At 44.8% G+C, this 25,384-nt stretch overlaps 1 protein-coding gene across 2 annotated transcripts in view; it reads left to right on the top strand.

Moving 5' to 3' along the window:
• Window positions 1-221: 221 nt before the first annotated feature.
• The window catches only part of LOC146867480 (uncharacterized), a 125,171-nt gene continuing 100,008 nt past the window's right edge, over window positions 222-25,384 (top strand). The window contains exons 1-3 of one of the 2 annotated variants that reach the window (XM_085606167.1): window positions 263-413; window positions 659-706; window positions 18,352-18,427. In XM_085606167.1, coding sequence (XP_085462293.1) covers window positions 678-706; window positions 18,352-18,427 — 105 coding nt within the window. In that variant the 5' untranslated portion in view covers window positions 263-413; window positions 659-677. Of the gene's footprint in view, window positions 414-658; window positions 707-18,351; window positions 18,428-25,384 lie in introns of both variants that reach the window. The other variant, XM_085606168.1, reaches the window with a different exon arrangement.

Below are 25,384 nucleotides of genomic sequence, written 5' to 3'. Positions count from 1 at the left end.
GTTTGATGTCACCTTGTGGTTCTTTGTTTCAAGACTCATAGGATATGTAGTTCTTTGTTTGGTATTGTTTGATAGCTGTTTGTAGTTCGCTGTTAAATTCGGCAATAAAAAAAACAGGCATAGTCCTTGCCTTCGAGACTTTTTAATTAAACTCTATACTTTCAGACGGAACGCTATTATGTTTTTTTTTTTATTACTGTGATTCGCCACAACCAGCCTCTGACGCACCCTGGTTTCAGCCCCTCCGCGTCCGCCGTAAAGAGACACAAGCCGACAAACACTTCCGTCGCAAAAGCCCTGGCCTACCTCTGTGTGCGAGACGCCATCGTTTGCGCGCCACAGCTTCCCTCGACCAGCGTGTATCTGCGTAATTGCAGGCCTGCGACTGTCCTCCCTCCAAACTAACAATCGGGGTAGGTTTTACACAGTGAATTTACTGGCAAACGCGAGATTGGGTAGTCACTTTGTGCCAGGAGATCCAGAATTTCGTCTGCGTGGTGGCTGTGCGTGTGTTTGTGTGTGCCGGGGCCCGGTGGTTGCGGCCGCCCCCTCGCTCCGCTCGCCTGGGAATGGGAGCCGTGTGATCAGGAGAAAGGAAAAGCCGTTGCCGAACTTGGAACGTTTTAACCGCGGGTCTCTCTGTTTGTCTCTTCTGCAGCCCTCGCCGTCATTTAATCATGCCTAAGAAGAATAGTGTCCCTTACGGGTAAGTATTCCACGCCGATGCGGATGTAGTGCTAGCGATCTCTAGAGACTTTCTCTTCCCCCTTGACCGGAGAACGGCTCAGGTAGGTACCTCCAGAGCTGTGGGGGTAAGTATGAGCCGGTTAGAATAAAACGTTTTTCATCTGGGACTGGCAATGGGTGGGCGGTGGTGTGTAGGGCGGTGGGGCATCCATTACTTAGTTCCGTACACCGCACTTTCCAATGGGTAAATGGACGAAGCTCCATCCTACTTCTGAAGATCTAGGGCGTCCTTGAGGGAATCTGCTGTAGCTGCTGGCGGTACCCTCACCGCAGGCGTTCCCGACTCCACACAGTGTGCAACCAGCGTTACCAGGCGCCAGGACTGAACAGTGCAGTCGAAAATTGGCGCTATGTGCAGTGCAGGACGGGCTCAGAAACGCCCGGCCATGGTTGACCAAGTTGAAGGATGACAGGAGCAAGGCTTCCTCTTCTAGGGCACAATTACAGAGTATCTATTGAAAAAACAGCCCATGGAGATTATTAAACCAAAGAGGCGTTATTGCCAAAAACAAAGCCAAATTAAACCGATCAGAAATCTGTGTTGGCGGCAACATTGCTTCCCCTATGCACGCCATGCAGGTTGCACACTGAGTAATCGGGGGTTCCTCTTTTTGCAACTCCAGATCTGCCGGCACATTAATGAAATTATCCCCACGCACCTAATCAGTAAATTGTAAACACGTTTTCGACCAATCTGAATGCTGCTCCTCAGCCTGATATAGCGCCCCCTCCCAATTATCTTAATTGGTCAAGTACGTTGTTACCACTTTACATAACACTGTATAAACCTTAAAATGTCGACTGCAGGAGCGACCCCTTTTGGGAGACTAGCTGCTTCTGCAGCTCTGTCACTCTGGTCGCCATTCTTGCCACCTTGGTAAAGTAATTAATGAGGTCTACACGTACCACACAAGGTAGTATGTATGTTTCATTCTTACCCTTGATTTGTTAGTTATTAATCAAGTCGCACTTCACTGGAATTGTTAATTTTGTTTAAACATGACTGGGGAATCGGCAGCCTGTATGCTGGCGCCTGTGAAATGGGAAATCACACGCTGCAAGGTATGTATTTTTATGGTTTCAATTGCGCTACATTTTGAGACTCAAACAATTACATGGTTTAGCTGGTTTTCTGAAGCTAGTGTGTGTGACAGGTGCACTGAACTATGGTGTTTGAATCTTGGTGAATTTAGCCTTTTAAATCCTACGTATGTTGAGGACATTATGCTAAATTTGTTCTCCTCCCATTTTGGAATATTTCCAATGCTACGTTTGAACATTGATGTTTGAACATTATTTTTATTAGGGATGACGTTAACCAATACGATTTACTGAAATATGCATGACATTTACTTACAGAGGTTTTCAGCCAGTCCTCCTGTTCCTTTAGTCAACCACTCACACGTTTCGTCCAGCTACTGCAGTATGGGGGCAGTAGGTCAGCCCCCTCCAGCCATTGGCCAACTTCACTGTGAGCGACGTTAATCTCCCCTTCACGAGTTCACACCGTTTTCAAGTTGCACATCCATACCTCAAAAGTTCTCTTCAGTGCCCGGGACTACTAAGGCAATGTGTGCTCATTGGGTACAAAACCTCTTTTGATCTTAGCCAATGCAAGAACTATGGCCAAACCTAAGTTGGCAGCCTACACCAGTACTATTGGCTTTCCAATACTTGACTTTAACGTTCGTTTAAACCGAACTGCTTCTTACTGTAAATTAGGTTGAGTCTGGTTTTCTATATGACTTAGCCAGCTTCTTAAATTGCAAACTGCTCTTTTAACTCTAATTACCAATTTAAAAAAGGTCAGTTTGAATCTATTTTTGTGACGTTGCTCTTATTTGTTGGCTTGTCTTAGTACAGTTTATTGGGGTGCGTACTTATGAGATCCTCCTGCATTTCATTCACTGTATTACTCACCCATAAGGGTTTATCCTTAAAACATATATTGTATGCATGTACAACTTATCTCGTCTAGGCAGAGTTGAAATGAGCTGTAAATTCTGTAATATCAGTATATGAATCGGGTTTTCTTTCAGTGCAAGAGTACATCTTGCTGTCCAATAACATGTTGATCCTTGATTCTTTATGATTAATTATTGCCCAAGAAACTGCATCAATTGTTTTTGAGTTTGTTAGGTGATGGCCTTTTGACCTTTTTAGCAGTAGTCTAGTAGCTATTTCTAGTATAAAATGGCAGTGCTGAGATATTACAATTTGGGGAGTAGAACAGTAATCTTTAATTCAGGGTTGTAACTCTGAGGTATTCTCAGATGATTCGTCATCAGTTCATTTAATTTAAGGTTGGACAATGGTAAGTAGAATGCAACTATCGCTCGTTTTTTAAAAATATTTTTTATTTATTTTTTACATGTGACGCAGAGTAGAAAAATTTACTTTATCCTGGCTTTAGAAATGCGCCACAAATTTATGTACTAGAGAACTGGTCAGTGGTCCCACTTTGAAAGGGTCGGGTGCTTCGGAACTCTTTGTTCTTTAACCAATGACCTAACCAGGTCCCTACAGCCCTAGCGAAAGGTGTTTTCGTTTGCGTGTTCAAGATAATGGCTATTTTAACTTTGTGCTTACTCTTACAAATGTCACTCAGCGAAACAGCTTCCACTCATTGATAGGTGGTAAGTATAAGGTTAGCAGGATGACAGTTCTATTGTATTATTAGCTACCTTGTTAGTAATTTATGGTGTGATGACGGTGGACCACCACGGACAGCCGGTTTGTGGCGGTCTCACCGCCATTGAAACGAAGATTCCTGCCTGCCAAATTAGGATGGGTGGCCGTTGGAGAGACCGATGTGCACAAGGAGCCCGTCGGAAAGAAATTCAATCCCTACAATGGTGGCAGTACCTCCCAAGCACCGCCGTAGGGCTTATGATGTCCCTCCTGTTTCATGAAAAGGCGGCGGAAAGGGAGATTGGGGCCCGTAGAGGGCCCACTGGCCCTCAACTTTGGGTTTTGGGGGGCATCTATGGTGCCCCCCCCCCCCCCCATAGCTTTGCACCACTTGATGCCTACCACGTAGTGCAGGGATATGTGTAATGTCTACATTTTGTACTGCAGATTATGCTGCAGCACCAGTCACTACAAAATACAGACCTTTTGGCGGTCAGACGAAAGTCTGACCGCCATCATAATGAGGCCTTTACAAAGTAGCGGACCTTTTAAAGCCATTTTGGTTCTACATTGCTACCCCCATTTTATAGTCTTAATGTTGGGTGTCAGTTTTGTTAAGCTTTTATGATATAGGAACTTCTGTGCAGTTACCCATTCCACCCTTAAAATAAGTCTCGTGCCATTTTTCCCTATCAAGATCCGTGTACACAAATTATTTTGCTGCTTATTTTCAATTGCAGTGTTTTCCTAACTAGCCTTTTATTTTTTTGCATCGCTCATTCAGTTTTTTTTTTTTTTTAAAGTTTTTTTTTAGTTTTTATGGTGTTTGTAGTCAGTTATCCCTTTTTCTGTGAGCACAACTCTTAATTTTCTCATTTTTAGGTCTCGCTGAGACAGCGAAAGCTGTCTCTTTGAGACATTTTGTAAGTGGGCTTTCAAAAGTGCTACCCACATGGTTTTGCTGGCCTAGGGCTTGAGTGCACGATGGCGTGCACGTGCACAGCTGCTCCTCTCTGCTCCTTGCATTCCCCCCTCCCTTCTCACCCAGCCCTTTGATGCTCTGCTAGATTACTTTCACTTTCGCCGCTTTGATGTTTGATCGCAAACGCGATCACTTCCGCTTGTTTATCTGTGTGATTCTCTGTTTGATTCTGTTCGTGGTCTGGCCATGCTTACACTACTTGCAAAATCCACAAATACAAAACCAAAACAGCGGATTCTTTACATCTAAAGGAGCGATCTCGGGAACAGTTGCCAGGCAGGGGTAGCTCTGTCTCCATTTACTGTTTAGAATCGGCTTTTTACTCTGAAATTTACTTGGAACAGCGACCCCTCTCTGCTGGCGCTCGATTAGAGAGACGGGGAGAGTGCTTTTAGAGTGTGAAATAATGAACTGGTCGACCGCCACCGCTTATCTCATTCGCTCTTGACAGCTCCTCTCTCTCACCTCTGTCTTTCATCCCCTGCAACAAAATCACTCGCGCTGTCAACACCCCTACACTACCAGTTTGTGGTACTGGCCATCGCCTACACCTCCCAAGAGCGCCTTTAAATTTACATTTCAAAGTAGAGCGCTCCATATGATTTCAGAGTATGCCATACAGTCAGGGCACACGTCCTAAAAAGAGAAGTGGGGGACTGACCAAGTCAGGCAGCATGCAAGTCACATCATAACGAGCGCTATCAAAGCCCATGACATGACGACGCGTGACATTCCATGTGGCATTTCGGGAAATTGTATTCTTTAAATTCTTACCTTTATATCATATTTTCACTGGCTGAATAATAGTTTCATCTATTTTGTTGCTTTCTACATTAGCCTATGTATATATAGATTGTCTTTATGCAAAAAACACCCCAGCATAACCCAGTGAGGCTTTCCACATAATAGTTGTAGCTGCTGCGGGGTGGTCACATTATGGAAAAATACGTCCCTGAAGGCTCACTTTTGGGCCAATGTGGTTTTCTCATTATTACTGTTTTTTAAAGCCCACCCTTGTGCTTCTGACGCCTCGCGCACGTTGTCTTGGTTTCCTATGAACCCTCCTCCGCTTCCTTCCGTTGCTTGAGACCTCCATCCGCGAGGCCACTGCATGTCCACGTTCGATCACTCTTGCTGTCTCCTGCCCCGATCACCCTTGCTTCTTTTACAGGAGCCACGGAGAACAAGCATTTGCAATGCAATAGGTCTCGCGTTTAAGCGAGTTTGAGCTATTGACATTGCAAATGACAATACTTATTTTTGTTTTCGTTTTTAAAACCTAAATTAAAGGCATTGTCATTTACAATGCCAATAGCTCAAACTCGCGTAAATGCGAGACCTATTGCATTGCAAATGCTTGTTATAATGGTTACCCGAGCACTCTTTAAACAAAACAAAAAAAAAAATCTTGAATGTGGAAAAAAATTGACTTTTCTGACTAGAGTTGTCTATCAGGCGCCTGATCGTTTTAAAACTGCAGGCTAACAAAATTGGGGGGGGGTGAAGGGAGAGACAAAATAGTTGAGTGCTACTTTGTTAGTTAACTCCCTTTTCCTCCCCCAGAGGACGTAAAGGGCTCATAAATCAAAGCCTAATTCTATTCAGAATTTAGAGTTACTTTTCACACGAGTGGCCTCTGCTGCTTTCAGGCGTGCTTTTGCCCGAAAAGAGAATACCCGTATAATGTTCAAGCCATGTCATGATGGTAGGCTTTAAATAAGAAATTGCTGAGGTGGGTAACTTGGCTCTCCCTTCCACCTACTCGCATATGACCCAGCGTTGAGGCTAGTATTCGCTTTTAGTTATACCGTCAGTTTTGCCATTACATTTCATAATGCTCCCAGCAAACCATATTCTTATACAGCTCATGCAGTTCTGGCTGAGGACAAGATACATTTATTTTTCATGTTCAAGACAGTGTTCAGGAGTACTACATGATCCCCTTTCTTGGACGAGGAGATTTCTTTCTGTGAGACTTTCATCAATTAAAAATGTCTTTGACCTGTGAACTCTGGCCTCATGCGGCACATGATGAAAGAGGTTAGTATTCCCCTTTAAGGGTAAATACAAGGTTGGGTTTTCTATTTGCATCCTTGGTTTCTTGTTGCTGTAGTCCTATCGCCAAGACTTGTTTTGAACTCCTTAGTAGAGCTTGCTTCTTATGACAAGGAAAGCGTACTGAAGCCCCCCCCATTAAATCCAGCTTCCCAGGGGCCATCTTCTTCCAGACTTAATAGGACCACACTGCCAACCCACATCCAGATGCATACCTATTGAATCGGGATGGTACCTAGCCAAATCCCCTGAGCAGGAATGCTTTTGCTGCACGTGCTTTCACACTAAGATGGCAAAAAGACTGGCTCATCTTGCAGGAGTGGAGGTGGCCTTCTAGCATTGCTACATAGGTGAACATTTAAAGCTGGTGTTTGTGAAAGAAGTGATACTTGCACTTAAAATGAGTACGTACGTTGATAGATGCAACTGACCTTTAGATCAGGGTGTAGCCTCTACTCTAAGCAAAATGTGTGATACTGTGGGACTTTAGGCTTCACGAAATGAGCAAGACTTCCAGCAGCACTCTTTGTCCTGGCAGTAGACTGACCTGCAAGTATAAGGCAGAATTAGTACTAGTCTAGTTTTCAGAATTTTGTGAAGTCATCTCTGGCAGCAAAATGAACAAATTGGGGTACTCCGGAATATACAAATTAATTTTGGTATTTGGAGTAGCTAATCTCATTCTATGGAGACCCAAGAGGTGCAGAACTGACTAATTTCTCCCTCCACCCCAATTTATTTTAGGCGTAAGGACCTCGTCCCGACAAATTTCTAGAACCTGGTAGTCATTACAATTGACAACCATAAATGTTCTCCAGAGGAGTGGTCATTCTGTGGTCGCACCACATCAGTACCAGTTTACTACCCAAATATAGCAATAAGCAACAAAAAGGTGACCAGTGCAGCTTTACGAATCGCTGTGGCCGCACAATCACATAATTCCAGTGGTCCTAGGTATAATAGGTGTAATGCATGGTCTGCAACTTTATTGCACAGCACCTGGGGAAAACAATACTATATTTCATGGGATGCTGACAGCTTGGCATTTACATCTGCATGTAACTGGAGGTATCTGAACATCATACCATTTACAATCCTTAATAATGAACTGTGAGGTCCAAGTAGTATACTTTTGAAGCGGTCTCTTAATATTCCTTCATGCTGTTTCTAAAAAAGGTTTTTATTTTTAACATTATTTTAGCAAAAACTGATTGATTTAGTTAGCTGCTGTGGACTTCAACCGTGTATTGGTGGGCTGGAGGGACTGGACTCTGAACATGGGGGCTGGGTCAAAGGTGTGGCTAAAATCAAAAGATTCTGTACGTTTCTTAGGTCTTCCACTGTTGGCTTCAATGAAGATAAAATTGTTACTCAGTGGGATATGCACTATAGTACATTACAAAACCTCTATTAGTTATTGCACTGCAAGTCTGTGTGAAACCAGAGAGCCACGGAATTAAGTCATGGTTGGTGCAGTGGAGAATAGTGGCTTGTGTATTTTTAGTGCTGAGGTCACTGCCTATGACCAAAAGCATTGTGAATATGTAAGTCTTTATTTTATACTTACGTTACACACCGTATAAGCTAGACCGCTACAAAATGTGCAAAATCTTTCACAATATAATGGTGTTTCCAAAATATAGGGGCTTATTTACAAGCCTCTTGCACTGCCTGTGCGTCACTTTTTATGAGTCTCTGGTTGCGTTGAGTGTGGACCCATATCTACAATCACTGTGTGGCTTTTGCAAGGCCTCCTAGATATGGTATAAGGCAACGCAGCACAAGCCACTGTGTTGCCTTAAACTGCGTGGGGGGGACAGGGGGCCGGTTCCATGGGCGTTGCAATGGGTTTTCCCACTCAACCCACATGGGTGTATTTACACATTCCCAGATTTACAAGGATCTGTAAATCTGGAGATGCGTCAAAACTGTGCACCACCCCAGGGGATGCGTAATGAGGAGAAGTATCTTGCAGAGCTGCCCTACACCATTTTACTGTAAATGAGGCCCATATATTTCGTAATACCCAGACCCTATGCAAGGCAATTTTTTTTTCATAACCGTCCCTTCAACGCCGTCTCATGGATAGTAAGCGCTTTGTAAATACGATGACCATTAAAAGCAAGCTTTTAACTCTACGCAGCCACTCGAGTGACCCAAAGCCAGTACCAATCATCCTTTACATTTGTAAATTAACTCGATGTGCACATTTGCATTTCTTTCAGGCCACACGCCCCACATATTAAAGACCTCTGCCCTACATCCTCTGCCAGTCAGACCTGGTAGACATGCCCTCAGTCGCAGCATGCCAGTGGCAGGAATGGATTGCGAAATAACCTCCATGCTGTTAGCACGTGTTGCTTTAGTCGGCCAGAGAACAGACTGTTTTTTCATTATAGCAAGCTGGGTCTGTATATACTACACCAAAGTGAGGTGTATAGGGTCCTCGAATGAGCAAACACCACAAGGTTATCCCCTGCACCCGACGCCCACGGCCTTGTGTGCCCAAACCGACTGTGCCTAACCAACCCCTCCCTTCTCAACTTGTCTCTTGGAATGGTGGTCGCGCTCAGAAGACCTTCGTCACCAAGCCTGCAGTGCCTTTGCAAACTGGAGGTTCCCCAGTAAAACCATGTGTAGAAAAGTGGTAAACACCCCCCCCTGCTAGACTGACTCTTTCACTTGATCAGTAACACTACTGTAATCAAACCAAAGTACATTTACAATTGCAATCCAAACTGTTACAATCTGTATATTTACTGCAAAGTACTTCTCACCTAGTCTGGCTGCCAATACACCAAAGGAGTGTCCACCAGCACGAACCCTCCTCGCCCGTGGCACAACCGCCAGATGCTGGCCCATAGACTGAGTTGGCGCGAGGGGGCGTAGGGTGTAAGCAGATTGGCCAAGATGTCTGGGGAAGAAAGATTCAAGATTTTAAAAGACATGCAAAGAGTCTTGAACTCAATGCGTTTTGCCACAGACAGCCAATGTAGCAGACGGATAGCACTGGAAGTGGAGCATGCTCTGGGCAGACCTAACAAGGCTCTAGCAGCAATGTTCTGGACCCTTTGCAGTCTTGTAATTTCCGCTTTATTGACTCCCAGACAGTGAGTTGGCGTAGTCCAGTCTAGACAGAAGAGATGCCTGGACAATCACCTGCCTCATGGCCAGGTCAAAGAACCCCAACACTAGTTTGAGCCCCTGTAAATGCCAAAACAGGTTCTGGCTACTTTCTTTGTGTCTGAAAGCTAAGGGTGGAATCTACCCACACACCCAGATTTTTTATCGCCTGTTTGGGGACGGGTGCACAGCCCAGCTTAGCAGGCCACCAGTGCTCGCTCCACAACTGTTTCTACCGACCAGCAGGACCTTGGACTTGTTGACATTTAACTGAAGACAGTTGACAATCATCCACTCAGATATGATCTCTAAATCCCTCTGGAACTTGCATGTGCCCTACCCTGAGCCATCTGAGAGTGCAACTACCAACTGTGTTGTCCGCGTAAAACACTGCTGTGAGCCTTCTGCTTTTTACCACTGCTGCCAAAGGTTGCACATAAAGGTTCAACAACGTTGGACTCCAAGCTGAGCCTTGCGGTACCCAATATTTGATGGTATGGATCTTGGATGCCAAAGGGGGGACTTCAACCTGGAAAGTCTCGTCTGCTAAAAAGGAGACGAGCCATTCAAGGGCAGGCAGAGTCCACAATCCCCACCTCCTCCAACCTCTGCAACAGGATCTGGTGGGAGACAGTGTCGAATGCGGCACTGAGATCTAGCAAAATCAGTGCAGATGTACGACCCTCATCTAGAGCCCCCCCTCAAATGCTCGGTCACAGCCAGGAGGGCTGATTCCGTACTGTGACCTGGCCGAAAACCATTCTGGGAGGGGTCCAGTAAGTTATTACTCATGAAGAAACTTGTGCAGGTGCAAATAAGACCACCTAAGATCCCATTCAGTAAATTAGCACCACAGTGTTGCTACCCCTGTTCCATTTTCTAGGAGCCAGCCATTTCTATTATGTTCTGAGGCTCCTGGACAAACTATTTACGAGTTGAAGCTTAAGTACAAATTGAAAACCTAATGGTAAGTTCCAAACTCTAGCAGCGATATAAAAAAACATAACACTACAGAAATAGAAGACGGTTTTTTCCAAAGGCAATAGTGATAGTACGTTTTGGAGAGAATTGTTTTATTAAAACAATTAAAACGGGGGGGGGGGATGTCTAATTTAATGGTTACAACAAACTGCCCTTTAACAGGGCATTTTTAAAGCAGGTAGCTCTTGCTGCTCAAGCTGAAGGATTGCTTGGTGAATTACTTTTGTCAGTTTTATCCTCATCTTTGACGTATGGTAGGACACCTAATCAATGGGGGTAGCGAAACTTCTTGCTTCTTTAGAAGCGCCTATCTGGTCCTCTTCGGCTCTCTAATTTATATTTTAAAGAGTCTGAAGACATTAAGTAGTCTGTCCGTGCCCTCAATCCTTAAACGGATGTCTTGCACAGATGAGGTCTCAAACTAATGCGATGCCATAGGGCAGTGATGTTAGAAGTTTGTCTGATCTGTTGAGATTGAGGACTGGTCTCTTGATATTTTGACGCATATGTGGTAGGCCAAAATTGACGTGGTGCTTGGTGTGTGTGTGAAACTACTTTGTGCCTTTTGGGAAGGCAAACGAGACCCTTTTTCAGTTCAGATTAGTGCAAGGAGAACTATAGGCCAGCTGCAGCACGTCGCAACTGTTCATTGCTTTACATGCTCATGTTCTTGGATGTTAAAGTAACGACTCAATCAGGTTGCATGTCTGCAACTAGTTGCAGCAGAAGCTTGTCGACTAAGCAGGAAATTACCTGAGTGGTGTATCATCTGAGCCAAAGTGCATTAAGAGTTTGAACAAGTCTTATAAGATTCCCGATGCCCTTCTGTTTCAGTTACCATTACAGGTTGGTTGCTTATACTGTGCATGTCAGCGTACGGGCAAATAAGTTAAATATGCTGATTTGATGCAGAAGCGACCTAATCCCATGGTTATTGGTAATTTGTGTGCTGCTGCTATTGATGTGGAATCGTTGCACTAATCTGTCCACAGCCTTTACAGGCAGACCAATGTGTTTGGTTTGAGGTATATGGTTGTATGACCTCAGTGGGAAGGGTTGGATAAGGTGAACAAGGCTCTGGTCATGGTGAAGCTATTGCTGGTATGTGTGCAAGTCCAATAGATGGATTGGCTAGTGTGACCCGGCGTGTAAAGTAGCAATCAATTTCTTTATGGATTCTGGTGTAAATTATGTTGTGTCCAACAATTGAGGAGGCATGATTTTCAGTATGTGACTAGCTTTTCATGGTTGTCAAACAAAGGCTACTTTTCAACAGAAGTAAATCTGGGTAAGATAAATAGTTGCGAGAAACAGTGAACATTGGAGACTTTGTTCCAGGAAAATATTCCATAATTCATTAAGAGATGCTTTCAAGTTTGCATTGATCCTTATTATAACTCAATGAACCTTGGGTTGAATTGAAATAAACGCCACATCATAAAATTCGTTTTTGCTGAACGACCAACAAACCATATAGCACTGGTGGTCAAGCGATACAGTAATGACAAAGCTACTATGTCATGCATTTCACATGTTTTTCCTGTCCATAATGGACCCCCCACTTGGCCCAAATTTTCTTGTGTTTGTAGAGGCGTCCTCTTGCGATTTAATAATTGTTTCTTCCAGTTTTGCACACCAGTTTTTCCTTGCGACTGACTAGCAGTGCAGGTGGGTTCATGGAGTTCCTGACCTGGGTAATGTCCCTTTTGGCAACAAGATCCAGTCCTTTCAACAACCCATTGCAGTCCTTTTTGAAATTACATATCTACGCACCCTCCATGTAACCAGTCCACGACCACCAGCTGAGGGGCCAAGTCATATGTCCGCTGACTCCATGCCGCCTTCATAAGTGGATTGAGAACACCCACCAAAGGCATTACCAACTTGTTGGCCCAGAGAGATGACTTTACTTTGGCCTTTACCTTTGCAAACAATCTCTGCAGGATTGCAGGTGTAACAATTTGAAGAACGCAACTTTCTCCAGGATCATCATTTTGTAGAGTGCTGTTGAGCCCGTCGCTCCAGATCTTTCCGTATACCGGGTCCCATTTGGAGTTGAGCTTAAAGACAGATTCATCAGATTGAAGGGTATGAATGAGCAAACTTATGTACTAAAGAGCCTTGAACAGCCTTCTCTCATAATAGGGTCTCTAAGCACATGCACTTACTTCATAAAGCCCATCTGACTTTGACATCCAGCAAATAATTTCTCTCCCAATCTTTCTTCTGAACCAGTCATCTCTTGCAGAAAGGTATTTATAAACACTGAATGTGAAAAGTACTCTGCTATGCTACTTTGACCTAACCAAAGAAGTGTGTAAGGAAATGCTGCTTTTTGTATGGATACCCCCTAGGCTTTTTGACGACTGATGCTGGTTTTTCGACTCTGTACACTGAGGGGTGCCAAACAGACTTTACTGCCAGTGCTCTGATCCTAAATCGTATTTTGAATTGGCTTACTTGTAAGCCCCTAGTCTATGGTACTGTGGCCATGTAAGTTATAGAAAGCCAAGCCTTCATCTCTACAGTAGGTGTAGGACAATCCTATGAGAGGCCTAAAATACCCTAGGGCAGGGTGCAGTATATTTCACTGGCAGAACATGTTTGATATGTTCAGACAGGAAAAGATAACACTGTTGAATTTACTGTGGAAGAACTTGGTTGCCCCATTCGTACGTACAGGGTTACATGCTGACCCCCATCAGCTGTGCTAACCCCTTAACGGCTTGACCAAAGTTGATACTCCAATGTATCAGTTCTTTACATGAAGCCCAGCTAGATTCTCTAGTCAAAATTAATGTAACCGGTTGTAACCGGTTGTAGTGTGCAGCTGTTACCCTCTCCAGCAGGCAGCCACACAGGTGTGGACCAAAAAGGCTAGCTTTAAAGGGCAACTGGGTAACACTTTGGAGAGAAGTTGCTCCATTTTGTAGGTAGACAGGCTGGCACTAGAGACGGGGAAGGGGAAACCAGTTGCCAAACCTGTGCCCCTTGGTAGCCCCACCTCTGGGTTGGGCTAGAGAACTTTGAACGCAAGAGAGGGGTTCTGCCATATTGGATGTGGACAGAATTGGTGCATCTTGGGATAGCCAGGTGCCTCACTTATCAGGAAGTGTTCAATCAGGAGGGAGAGAACCTGGTAGCCCACTGGCTGGCTACCAACTGCATCCTAACCTGAGGTTATTTTCTGAACATAAACGGGGCTCCCCTGCACCCAGATCTTGTCTGGACTGGGAGGACTATCCTGCTGCAGTGTGGACCGGCAGAGAGGCTGCACTGCATTTGACTGTGCCTGGTGGCTAGCAAAGTAGAATGGACTGTACCTGTTCTGTCCTGCTTGTGGAGGGTGCACCTCCAGAGCCCATCCAAAGTAAGAGACTCAAAGGGTCATTTGGCTGAATGCCTGTTTGCATCACAGGGCCACAACAGCTGACGAAGCCTGCTGGGGCTAGTGGTTAGTTCCAGATGCTCAAAGTTGAACCAGAGTCCACTAGACCCGGAAGAGTTGTCGCCGTGCAGCTTGGTCGCCCAGAGAGAGAGTTCTCACCTATGGGAAGAATGTGGGTGGTAGTCCGGGGGCAACTGAATGTCTGCCAGGACCGTGAGGATTTCGAGGGATGTCAACCACTTTGCCAGGACCGACTCACCCCCTCCATAGACCGCAGTGCAGCCGCAGGAAAACCCCTTCAACTGCAAAGCATCCATGAGCATCTTCAGCATCAGGACCACTTCCATAGGAACCTGCAGCAAAGGACAAAAGTGCCTGGAACTGACTGAAGACAGTTTCACCTGCTGAGGTAACTGTTTAAGGGCTTAACTGGTCCTTCTGGCTGGTTCCCTGTCTGACATGGTTACCCCAAGTAACTAAGCAGCTGCAGTACAGCTAGCCAAAGTTTTTGTTCAAGAAGTTTGTGTCAAATTAATTGAATTTGTCAATGCTTGTTTGCGGTTGAATAAAGTGCAAATTTACTGTACTTTGTAAAATCTATATTTCCAAAACCCTCCGGGGATCTTTTTGTTGTGGTGTCTTAAAACGCAATTTATTTATAAATTGGTGTTATATTTTTGACAGTGTCTTGTGTATTTTTTCAATTGCCTAGTGCTGTCTAGATTGCTTATACTTGTGCCTTTTGTGCAAGCTTTGCTGCTCAAAGCCACAGCTACCTATGGTTGAGCTACAGGGTTTAACAAACTAAGCCAAGTGGTGCTAAAGTGGTTGATCAGTGCATTACAAGGTGAGGCCGCACATCCACACAATATAATACATCTAATTTCCTCACAATTTGCACAAGAATAACTTGCTATTAATTATGAAGTTGTACTTGTAGGGATATCTTCTGCCAAACAGACCGCAATTAGGCTTTTTATTATCGCATGCTATAAAAAAAAAAGCCGCTGGTCTCCTGGGTTGCACCAGGCACACTCAACGAAGAGAGAAAGCAACTGTTGCTGTAACGAACACTGGGCGATCGGACAATATTTTTGTAAAGTCTTTTTAACTGAACCAGGGCAGCATCATGGATTCCTTGGATTTGCCTTTCCTTGCACCAACCATCTGCATGAGGATTTTAAAAAAGCTTTTGGATATGTGCTTCTGATAATGGGTGGGTCTGTTCTGTCTTTTATGAATAGTAGACGAAATGCCCCTGATGGTGAATATAAAGTTTATTGTGGTAGTTAATCTTTATTCTCTCAACCTCACACCAGTGTTCCACAGTTGTGGATTCAATTTGGTAATTTTTTCAGTTTCTGTCTGAAGGAAAATCCCTGCAGAGTGTGAAGGAATAAGGTGGCTGTTCTTTTAAAGCCCCTGCAGGGTTTAAGTGTTTTTATTCCAGTTTGGTGGCTTCTTCCATATGGCATATACATTTAGACATCTCTTGCTTTTCTTCTTGAATTCTGTGCTTGCCACCTTGTATGAAGTCAGAGAAAATATCCAAGATGTAGACATAGGATTAAAAGTATGTAATATTTACCCCCTCTCATGAGAGTAAGACATCACACTTCAATGAAGCTATGCTTTAGGTGATTGTTTTTCCCTTGAGGTACTGATGGCCAAGCTCCCACTAACCGTGATTTGTAGTTCTTTATACTTCGAGGGCATTCTGCAAACCTTTGGTGAATGGTATGGCATCTACCGGAACAAGGAGGGGTGTCTGCCTTCCCTTAAATCCGGTAACACGTTTTTAACTATTGCTGGTGAGACTGGCATGGATGTGGAAAAAGAGGCAAAGTGCCCGACTGGAAGAGCAGTAAATTGTGTACTGCTAGCAAGACCTCTGCAAAGTCTGGCTTTGTTGTCCATTGATGTAGTTTATACACAAGTTTAAATTGAGATCCCTCCTTGTCTAGAGGTAGACCAAAATATAATTTGTTGATACAGAACTGTAAAATCACTTACTGGTAGGCATGTTGGTGACTGCACTGTCTCTAGGCTTCCCTCTAGGCCAGCAGAGCAAGGTATTTTCCCCCTCCTGTTGGGTTTCAACCCTGTTGGTGCTCACGGGACCAAGATAACCTAGCCATTTGAACAAACTGTCACACGTTTTGAAGTAGTTCTCCGACTGTAATCCTAACTCCCAGTTCCTATTGGGGCTAGTCAAGACCTCTGGTCCAGTGAGTGACAGGGTCTCAAGCCTACTTCTGCACTTGAAAATGTTAACGATAATCAAGATTAGTGTTCCTGTGACGACCTGCTAATATGTAGTGACCCACTTCTACAGCTTTCTTCAGTTAAAGACTTTTAAAGCCACTGGCTTCTTAACCAATTACCATTGGTAGTGTCCTAAGTGATCACAAACTTCTGGTGCAGACCTTGAACTAGCCTTGCAACCAGTGAGACCCTGCATCCGTTTATGTACTGCAGACTTCTTTGTTGGAAGGTAGGTGATCTACCAATGGGGAAAAAAACGATTTAAGTAAGAGAATATTGACAGGATGTGTGCAACTGCTGCCGCCTAGGAAAAGATTGAGACTAGTCGTGTCACTGAAAGTAAGATTGCAAGAAATGTTTTTCAGGGCCTTGTGGGAAATGGGCCAATTAAAGGGTTTGCAGACCTCTTGTGAGATTCCAAAGGTGTTTTAGGTGAATGAAAACATGGTTTATTCTTGGTTTTCTTTTATGCCAAGTGGAATCTGCTGGCCAGTATTAATCATAAAGTAAAGCAAAAGATATTAGGAAACAGTATGTTAAGATGGACAATTTATTCAGAGTGAAGAACTTCAAATGCACTCGAAGCCTCTTGGGTGGAGACCGTGGAAGTTCATTAAGATTAGGGCTCCCGGTTTTATGGTATTTATTTTTCTAATATTTCTGTCTTTATTTATCCATATTTATTTTTTGACCATCTTATTGGTATTTATCCATATTCATTTTGCGAATAGTCCTAAGATGGTATATTTTCCATTTAACTGATAAACATGCACTCATACTTTGCATGTCACGTTTTAGCAAACTATGCCGTCAAATATAGCCAAACCGTAGAACCACAGGTAAATATCAGTATTATAATTCAAATATATGCTAGCACATGCCTATTCAGGGAAATCTGAACCTGGTATTTTTTTAACTTCCCATTCTATGCATCTGCCCAGCTGTTCTAGAAAGCACGAAAGACCGCATGGAGAGTCGCCCACAAGAAGCATAATTTTCGGTATTTTTTTATTTTGAAAATGGACAGGAAACGCATTGTTTTCTTTCTGTAAAAACGGAAAACTGGGAGCCTTAAAATACACTTGTTTTTTTTATTTTCTCCTGCAAAAAAAAGGAGTTGCCATAAGCAATCCAAGATGAATTCCTCTAGTGACATTTTTTACCATTGATGGGCGAATATAAAGGTAGACTGGCTCTACCATTGACATGTCCATGAAAGATCCTCTTTTTCATTCATTGTTGTTAAAAGAAATTACTGAACTACTTAATCTGTACCTTGGGAGGAGGATATCCCACAGATTAAGCACATGGAGTCTGTAAATTGCTTTTGGTTGGAATTCTGCTGTCTTAATGCTGGTATTTTGTTGACTATTAAGTACACAATACGTTTCTTTGATATTTTGTTGCCAATTGTTTAAAACACACAACTATAAATAAGCTACTATTTGTGGCTGCAGGTTAGAACTTGTGATGCCTAAGTTCTTCTCTTATTTCACCTTCTGTGTCCCCCTTTTTTGCTGGCTTGCTCTCTTTCTAAGGCTACCTGCTTCTAAATAAACATCCTTCGGTTTTCTTCATGTATTTGCTCTGGGCACTTTAGCTTTCCAATCTCTGCAATAATCGGCTTGTACCCTGAGAACATGACTGCTAGTCTGACAGTGTCTAAAATACCTATGAAAGTTAAATCTTGCTTTGCTGGATTTCTGCTCTTTTTTCAGAACTGGGAAAGAAAAATTCATTTTTTGCTTTCTTGGTGCTACACTTTGTTAGGCTTTTATCTTGAGTGTGACTAGTAAGAGGAGTACCCCAGCCGTCAAGCATCCACCAATAGTTCATAGAAGTTTTCTAACCTTTATAGTTAATGTTGTTGAATTTTAAGGGGAGTGCCTAGTATCAGATTATTTTAACCACCTAACCGAACAGAACCACATACTTGCCTTACTTTTTTATGTACAACATGTTTGAGCAGCACCTGTTGTAGTAAAATAATGCACTGTAATGAGCTCTTGCTTAGTTATGGAAGATGGGTCTGCATTATACTGAACATGAAGAGATTATCCTTGTGTTTTAATGAGACCTAGTTTGTGTGTTACATTGGATTGCTATATGCAAGGGTAGTTAAAAAGCTATGTATACTTTAAAAATAGCATTGGCAAACATTTTTTCAATTTTTTTGCAGATGGCGGTCACTACAAGCAGTCGGGACTCGGATGGAAGGAACTCGATTCATAGCTTTCAAAGTACCTTTAAAGGGGGTATGTGTTTGTTTCTTCTTCCTCCTTCCTGCTCCCAACCCCCAAAGCTGCATTTTAAATCTCACGGGTGGGCCAGACACCATTTTGTTTGTCTGATTAGTTGCTCCATAAGCTGACAAGACTGTACCTATTTAAATTGGTCTGCTGCACAGCATGCACGATGGTGCGCTTAAGGCACGTCTGCCCGCTTTCGTCCATGCACTGCCAGCACCAGTCATGCTGTTCGTTTGAACACCGATACAGTGAAGTCCTCAAGAATGTTGCCACAACCTATTAAAAGATACACTGGTGATTCCCTACTAAAGAAGAAGGGGCAGGAATAGTCATTCCAATGATTACAGTAATTTTCTCTAGTTTCTGGCTGGGGGGGGGGGTGGGTAGAGAATGAAGCTGCATCATTACTGCACAAGGAATTGCATTTAAAAATTCAAATCGTGCAACTACACACCCAAAAGGGTGAGGTTTCTCGAAGGAGCGGGTCTTCTACTTCCATTAAAAAGGCAGTGCACTAATTGATGCACGGCCTTTGTTCAAACATGCTGTGTAAATTAGATAGCTATCTTGCATTCGGTTCGTCTCATTCAAAGATGTTGGATTTTACCCTATATTTAGTCAGATCATTCATTGGTCCATTTAACGTACTTCTACACAATTCATTGCAGTCACAGCCAGTTCCTGTCAAAACCAATCAGATATGGGTACGCCCCTAGACTGGATTAAATGCAGTTACACTATCCAAACTGCTAGCACTCCCACCTCCTCTACTAGGTGATAGGCGTATAGATCATGAGTGTGTAAAAAAGGGACAAGGGCACCCAAAGGAATTGCACAGGGACCTTGGGAAGTTATATATTACAGGAAACACTGGTCCCTGAAAGCAAAAAATAATTGAACATACAATGAATATAGTCAAGATTGGTACTATATTACAGCCAATGTCCAGCCGGACAAGGCAACTTTAATAAGTAGAAATAGTTAGCAATGATCCAGAGAATGCAAGTAGAGTCTTAGTGGGACACAAGCCTGTATCCTGAGACTTGCATATCGTGAGGACAAAATGTAGAACACATTCAGGCAATTACAATGATGTTTCTGTTTTTTAGAAAAATGAGTAATGAAACATCTAATACATATACTGCCACCTTCACAATAAGTTCAATACAAAAATTTGAATGTGTAAGGTGGACAACTGTCGACGGCGTTTCGATCCTTATCAGGGGGATTTCGGATCATCATCGGGACTAATCAGTTAAATTGCCCATATTCAAATGCCTCGTGGTACCAATTAGACCAACCGAGGGGGCGCCGAGTCTTGGGCGGGTGTCAGGTTCGCAGAAATCAAAGCGGACCCGTTTGGGAGGTACAATGCCTGGGACAATTAAGTTCTGTACTTGAGGGACACGGTAAAAATGAGTTACGTCTCAATATGGTAAAAGAAACTAATTCCGTGGCCACGCGTATGACAGCTCGTTCGGAGAATGCCGGATCGACATAGTTGTCCACCTTACACATTCAAATTTTTGTATTGAACTTATTGTGAAGGTGGCAGTATATGTATTAGATGTTTCATTACTCATTTTTCTAAAAAACAGAAACATCATTGTAATTGCCTGAATGTGTTCTACATTTTGTCCTCACGATATGCAAGTCTCAGGATACAGGCTTGTGTCCCACTAAGACTCTACTTACATTCTCTGGATCATTGCTAACTATTTCTACTTATTAAAGTTGCCTTGTCCGGCTGGGCATTGGCTGTAATATAGTACCAATCTTGACTATATTCATTGTATGTTCAATTATTTTTTGCTTTCAGGGACCAGTGTTTCCTGTAATATATAGATCATGAGTGGGCAACCGGAGAGCAATGGATAAGCATGGTCCTTAAACACTCTTCCCATAAAGTGAATCAGACCATGTAAATGGCTGTCCGCCCCCAAGATCAATTATATATTAAGAGTAGCTAAAAGCTGTAAACGGATAGAACAACACTGGAGAGCTATCTAGGTAAGAACTTAAGTCTGCTCTAAAACATGATTAAAATCTCATCAAAGTGACTAAGGAACACTTCTATGACACTGAAATCTTAAATTATGCGAATCGCAGTCAAAAGGTGTTCTCGTTTGCCAATCTAAACTGCCTGGCCCAGACCTTTTAGTATACGCAATCACTGTAACCACTTAGGACTGTTCTTTGTGGAGAAAAATCTCCTAATATTGACAGCCATGAACAAATACCCTTTCTTCTCGTGGATGCTCTAACTAAGAATTTAGTGAGGCATTTGGAGAATCCCCTTCAGCGCTCCCCCCCATTTGGCTCGGCTAGAGTGATGAATTAACTTTTTTAATCTTTTGATGCCATGCTAGATCTGGTCACTGCCAAAATGTAGCCATAAGCAATGGAGCCTATAGCACATCTATTACATTCAATTTGTAATCTTTATCAGGTGCCATTCAAACGGGATCACTGCAAGGAACCAAATTTCTTAACTTTCTATGGGAAACCTTCTTTAACAAAGGGAGCACGGTATTCAACACTAGCAAACAGTCTACAGAACCTGTAAGTCATCTGCATTCCTCTTGTCCTTGCAGAACTATAAAGAATGACTGACAGTCACTCCACTCTGAAAGGATCCCCTTGATTCAAGTTATGTAATCGGATGTGAGGTGATTGAGTTTGCTTTGGCAGCATGCAAAATTTTCCATCGCCAACGTGATCTGTAACCAAATACAAGTGCTGAAAGATTGTGATCAGAATCGGTTGCTGTATGACAATCAAAGATTTTCAGTGACACTGGTCTAGAAGCTAAACTGTGTGTGAATGAATAATGTTAAACACGATATTTAGAGTGAAAGAGGTCTGGCTGACAACTGGCCATAAATGTGTATGCCAGCAGTCGTACTACTACTTTTATATAGTAGTACCCAGTGATATCTGACAGCAGCAACATATAGTAGTAAGGGGAGAGTGACTGTGTGAATACTCTGTAAGAACGTCATAATATGCAAACCCATACTTGCTAAATTACCAGTTAAGTTGATGTTGTACTTTATTTAAAGCCCACGTTACTGACTGGGCATACAGAAACCATTGGTAAAGTCAGTGCGTATTTCCTTTGAGGTCTATTAGCGTTGCCAGGTATTTATAGTGATGCTGTGCATTATTGCTAAAAGTGTGGGGGAGGGTGTGTGAGAAAGTGCCAACTTTCTTGCATGGTATGCCCCCACCTTTTGCTGAATGTACTTTGACCGAGTGTGCCCTGAACTCCTGCCAATCAAGTGCCCAGGGCCTATGTTCCTTCCCTAAAACACAAAACCCATATTGGCAAACCCTGGCCACATGTCAGCCCCTGGTAAAAGGCCTCTAAGGGCTGCAGCACTCATTGTGCCACCCTCAGAGGCCCTGTACCCTTACACACACACACACACACTGCCCTTGCAGGCTGGGTGTCTGTGTACAAGACAAAACAAAGAGTTGACATGGCACACGTTACTGTGTGCCATGCCCACCACCTACACTGCCCTGGCATACATCAGCCACCCCTCTAGCTGGGTGCCCTATGCCAGTGGTGTGGGCACTGGAGCATGAGCCCTGTGCCCCTACAGTACCCAGGTTAATTCCTGGGCACTGTAAGTGCAGTGCTGCCATTTAAGAGTACATGGTGCTGAGAGCTCGTCCAACACGAACTCCACAGCGCCATAATGGCAACACTGAAGACTGAGAAGTTTGGTATTTAATGTACCAAGCACCCCAGAGGGCATCTTAGATATGTCCCCTAAAACCTAACCTACAATCCACGTCTGTTCTGAGGCTGCCACACAGCAGTCATGTTTCTGGACTCCTGGGTAGGAGAGCCCCAGCTCTCCTGGGCCTGCAACAATGCACCCCCCAACCCCCCCCCCCCCTGTATGGGCAGGGGGAAGCTTCATAGGCATGCCGCCTCTGTGAGCTTCTCCAGGCCACTGCAACCCCCCACTCTGGCAGGAAGCTTGGCCGGAAACCCCAAATAAGGACCGGGGATGTGCCAGCCTGCTAACCCCACCCCTCAGTTGGGGGAGGCGAGGTGAAGCACATCTCCGGACTCTCGCCATCTTGAAGATGGGAAGCCCTGCCCTATCAGGACTAGGCTACTGCCCCCCTCCCACAGGAGAGAGGCAGGATAGGGGGTGTACCCACCCCAGGACAGGGACCCATTGGCCCCTGCCCTTCACCTACCTGTAACACCCCTAAATCTAGTATTTAGGGGCACCCTGAACCAACCTTCCCCAGATTACGAAATCCGAAGAAGAGCTAGAAGAAAAAAGACCTGTCCTGCAGCTGCTAAGAAGAGGAAGACACCAACTGCTTTGGCCCCAGCCCTACCGGCCTGTCGACCCTCGAACCTGAACCTGCTCCTGCTCCAACCTGGCATCTCTTGTGGCCGCCAACCTCCGAGGACCTGACTACCTTTTGACTCTAAGTCCCTTGGGACTCCATGAGTAGAGGCTCTACTCAAAACCTACTTCTAATCCCTGGCAGCAGCCTGGAACTGCGAACCCAGCACACTCTGCACCAGCCAAGCCTGGGCCAGAGTGAAGAGAGACCATGAGGACGACCCCACGGCGACTGTGACCAGAGTCCAGCACCCAAGGACCTCCCTAGACACTCCTGAAGAAGCCTGCAACCTCAGAAAAGGCACCCCTCGGCCCCCTGTGCCCAATCCCAGGGTACCTACCTATCCTCCACTACCCAACTTACCTCTCAAAGTGGTAGTGGCACCTGAAGAATCTTCGTCCCCGAGCTTTCTTTTTTTTTTTTTTTCGAAACTGGAGATTTCCCATTGAAATCAATTGAGCGCCCGAAGGCTCAAAAGCACCCTGCACCCAGCCGCCCGAGTGGGGAAGTAGGTAGGTGTAGAGGTTGCACTGCCAGGGCCACTTGCCCTGAGTAAGTGACCAGGAGCCCAGCTCCCACAGTCGCGTGGCCTGCTAGTCAGCAGCCACCAACCAAGGCCCCCCTACCTCTCATAGGATAACATTGGGCCTAACTCTCTGCACCCGGCCGCCCTTGTGCCGCTGAGGGCGAACAAACTGTACCTACCTGACCCTGGGAGACCCCTGAGTCTATGCCCAGAACCTTAACTCTGCCAGTCGAGTATTTATCTTTCAATCAATCAGGTTACTTGTAAAGCGCGCTACTTGCCCCTGAGGGTCTCCAGGCGCTGAGGAGGGGGAGGGGGGGGGGGGGGGGCGGGGTGCCGCTACTGCTCGAAGTGCCAGGTCTTGAGGAGTCTTCTGAAGGCGAGTAGGTCTTGGGTCTGTCGTAGGTGGGTTGGGAGGGTGTTCCAGGTTTTAGCGGCGAGGTAAGAGGAGGATCTGCCGGCGGCGGTCGTACGTTGGATGCGGGGGGACATCTGCGAGGGCGAGGTGAGCGGAGCTGGCGGGTGGGGGTGTAGAAGCTGAGTCTGCTGTTCAGGTAGGCTGGTCCGGCATTGTGGAGTGCTTTGTGTGCGTGGGTGAGGAGCTTGAAGGTGATCCTCTTGTCTATGGGGAGCCAGTGCAGGTCTCTCAGGACGGGGGTGATGTGGCTGCGGCGGGGGGCGTTGACGATCAGTCGGGCGGAGGCGTTTTGGATGCGTTGTAGCCGCCGTTGGTGTTTGGCTGGGATTCCTGCGTTGCCGTAGTCCAGTCTGCTGCTGACAAGGGCCTGTGTCACTGTTCTTGTTTCTGTCTGGATCCATTTGTAGATCCGGCGGAGCATGCGTAGGGTGTTGTAGCAGGAGGAGGAGATGGCGTTGACTTGCTTGGACATGGAGAGGGAGGAGTCGAGGATGAATCCTAGGTTGGTTGCGTGGTCGGTGCTGTCCCCAGAGCGGTCGGCCACCAGGAATCGTCCCAGGCTGAGGGGGTGGGTCCGAGGATGAGGACCTCCGTCTTGTCTGAGTTCAGTTTCAGACGGCTGCTCCTCATCCAGTCGGCGATGGCCTTCATGCCCTCGTGAATTTTGGTTTTGGCGGTGTGAGGGTCCTTGGTGAGGGAGAGGATGAGCTGGGTGTCGTCTGCGTAGGAGATGTTGTGGTGGCGGGCCACTTGTGCGAGGGGGGGGGGCCATGTAGATTTTGAACAGTGTCGGGCTGAGGGATGGGCCCTGGGGGACGCCGCAGATGTCGGTGGCTTCTGACCAGAAAGGTGGGAGATGGATGCTCTGGGTTCTGCCGGAGAGGAAGGATGTGGTCCAGTCAAGGGCCTTCTCTTGGATTCCGGCTTCTTGGAGGTGTGTCTTTAGGGTGCGGTGGCAGACCGTGTCGAATGCGGCTGACCGGTCCAGGAGGATGAGGGCTGATGTTTTGCCGTTGTCCAGTTGGCGTCTGATGTCTGTGGCGGCGATGAGGGCTGTCTCGGTGCTGTGGTTAGGTCTGAATCCGGATTGGGACGGGTCCAGGATGTTGTTGTCTTCGAGTGTGGACTTTTCAAAAATTAAAATATTCACCAAAAATCAGCTGAGTAAAGAAAACGAAAATACTCACCTGCTCTTAGGTGAGCTCCCAGTGCTGGCTCTTGGTGCCCAGCACTGACTCTGAAAAATACTTACAACTGTACTTACCAGTAACTCCATTTTCTCCCATAGGAAATCATTGACTGTTTTTCTGTGGAATTTCTTTTGAGTGTCAATTTAAAATAGTCTTTAAAAATCGTATAATATCTGAAAACTTAATTACTTACCTGTTTTGGATAAGTACTGAGTCTAGGCACCCAGTACTGGATTACAAAAGTAACTAGAACATACTATACCTGCAACTTGAATTTTCTGCCATAGGGAATCATTGACTGTTTTCTATTCAATATTTTCTGAGTGTCAACTTTTAAAATAGCAAAATATTGTCTAAAAATCATCACAGTAATTAAGTCGACTTTTATCACTTGATTCAAAGTATTAACCCAGAACTGAATCTAGGATCCATTGAACTCAATGCATAATTGT

The sequence above is a fragment of the Triturus cristatus genome, chromosome 1_2 (assembly GCF_964204655.1).
Source record: "Triturus cristatus chromosome 1_2, aTriCri1.1, whole genome shotgun sequence".
NCBI classification, from domain to species: Eukaryota; Metazoa; Chordata; class Amphibia; order Caudata; family Salamandridae; genus Triturus; species Triturus cristatus.
This window is presented reverse-complemented; position numbering and strand designations above follow the sequence as displayed.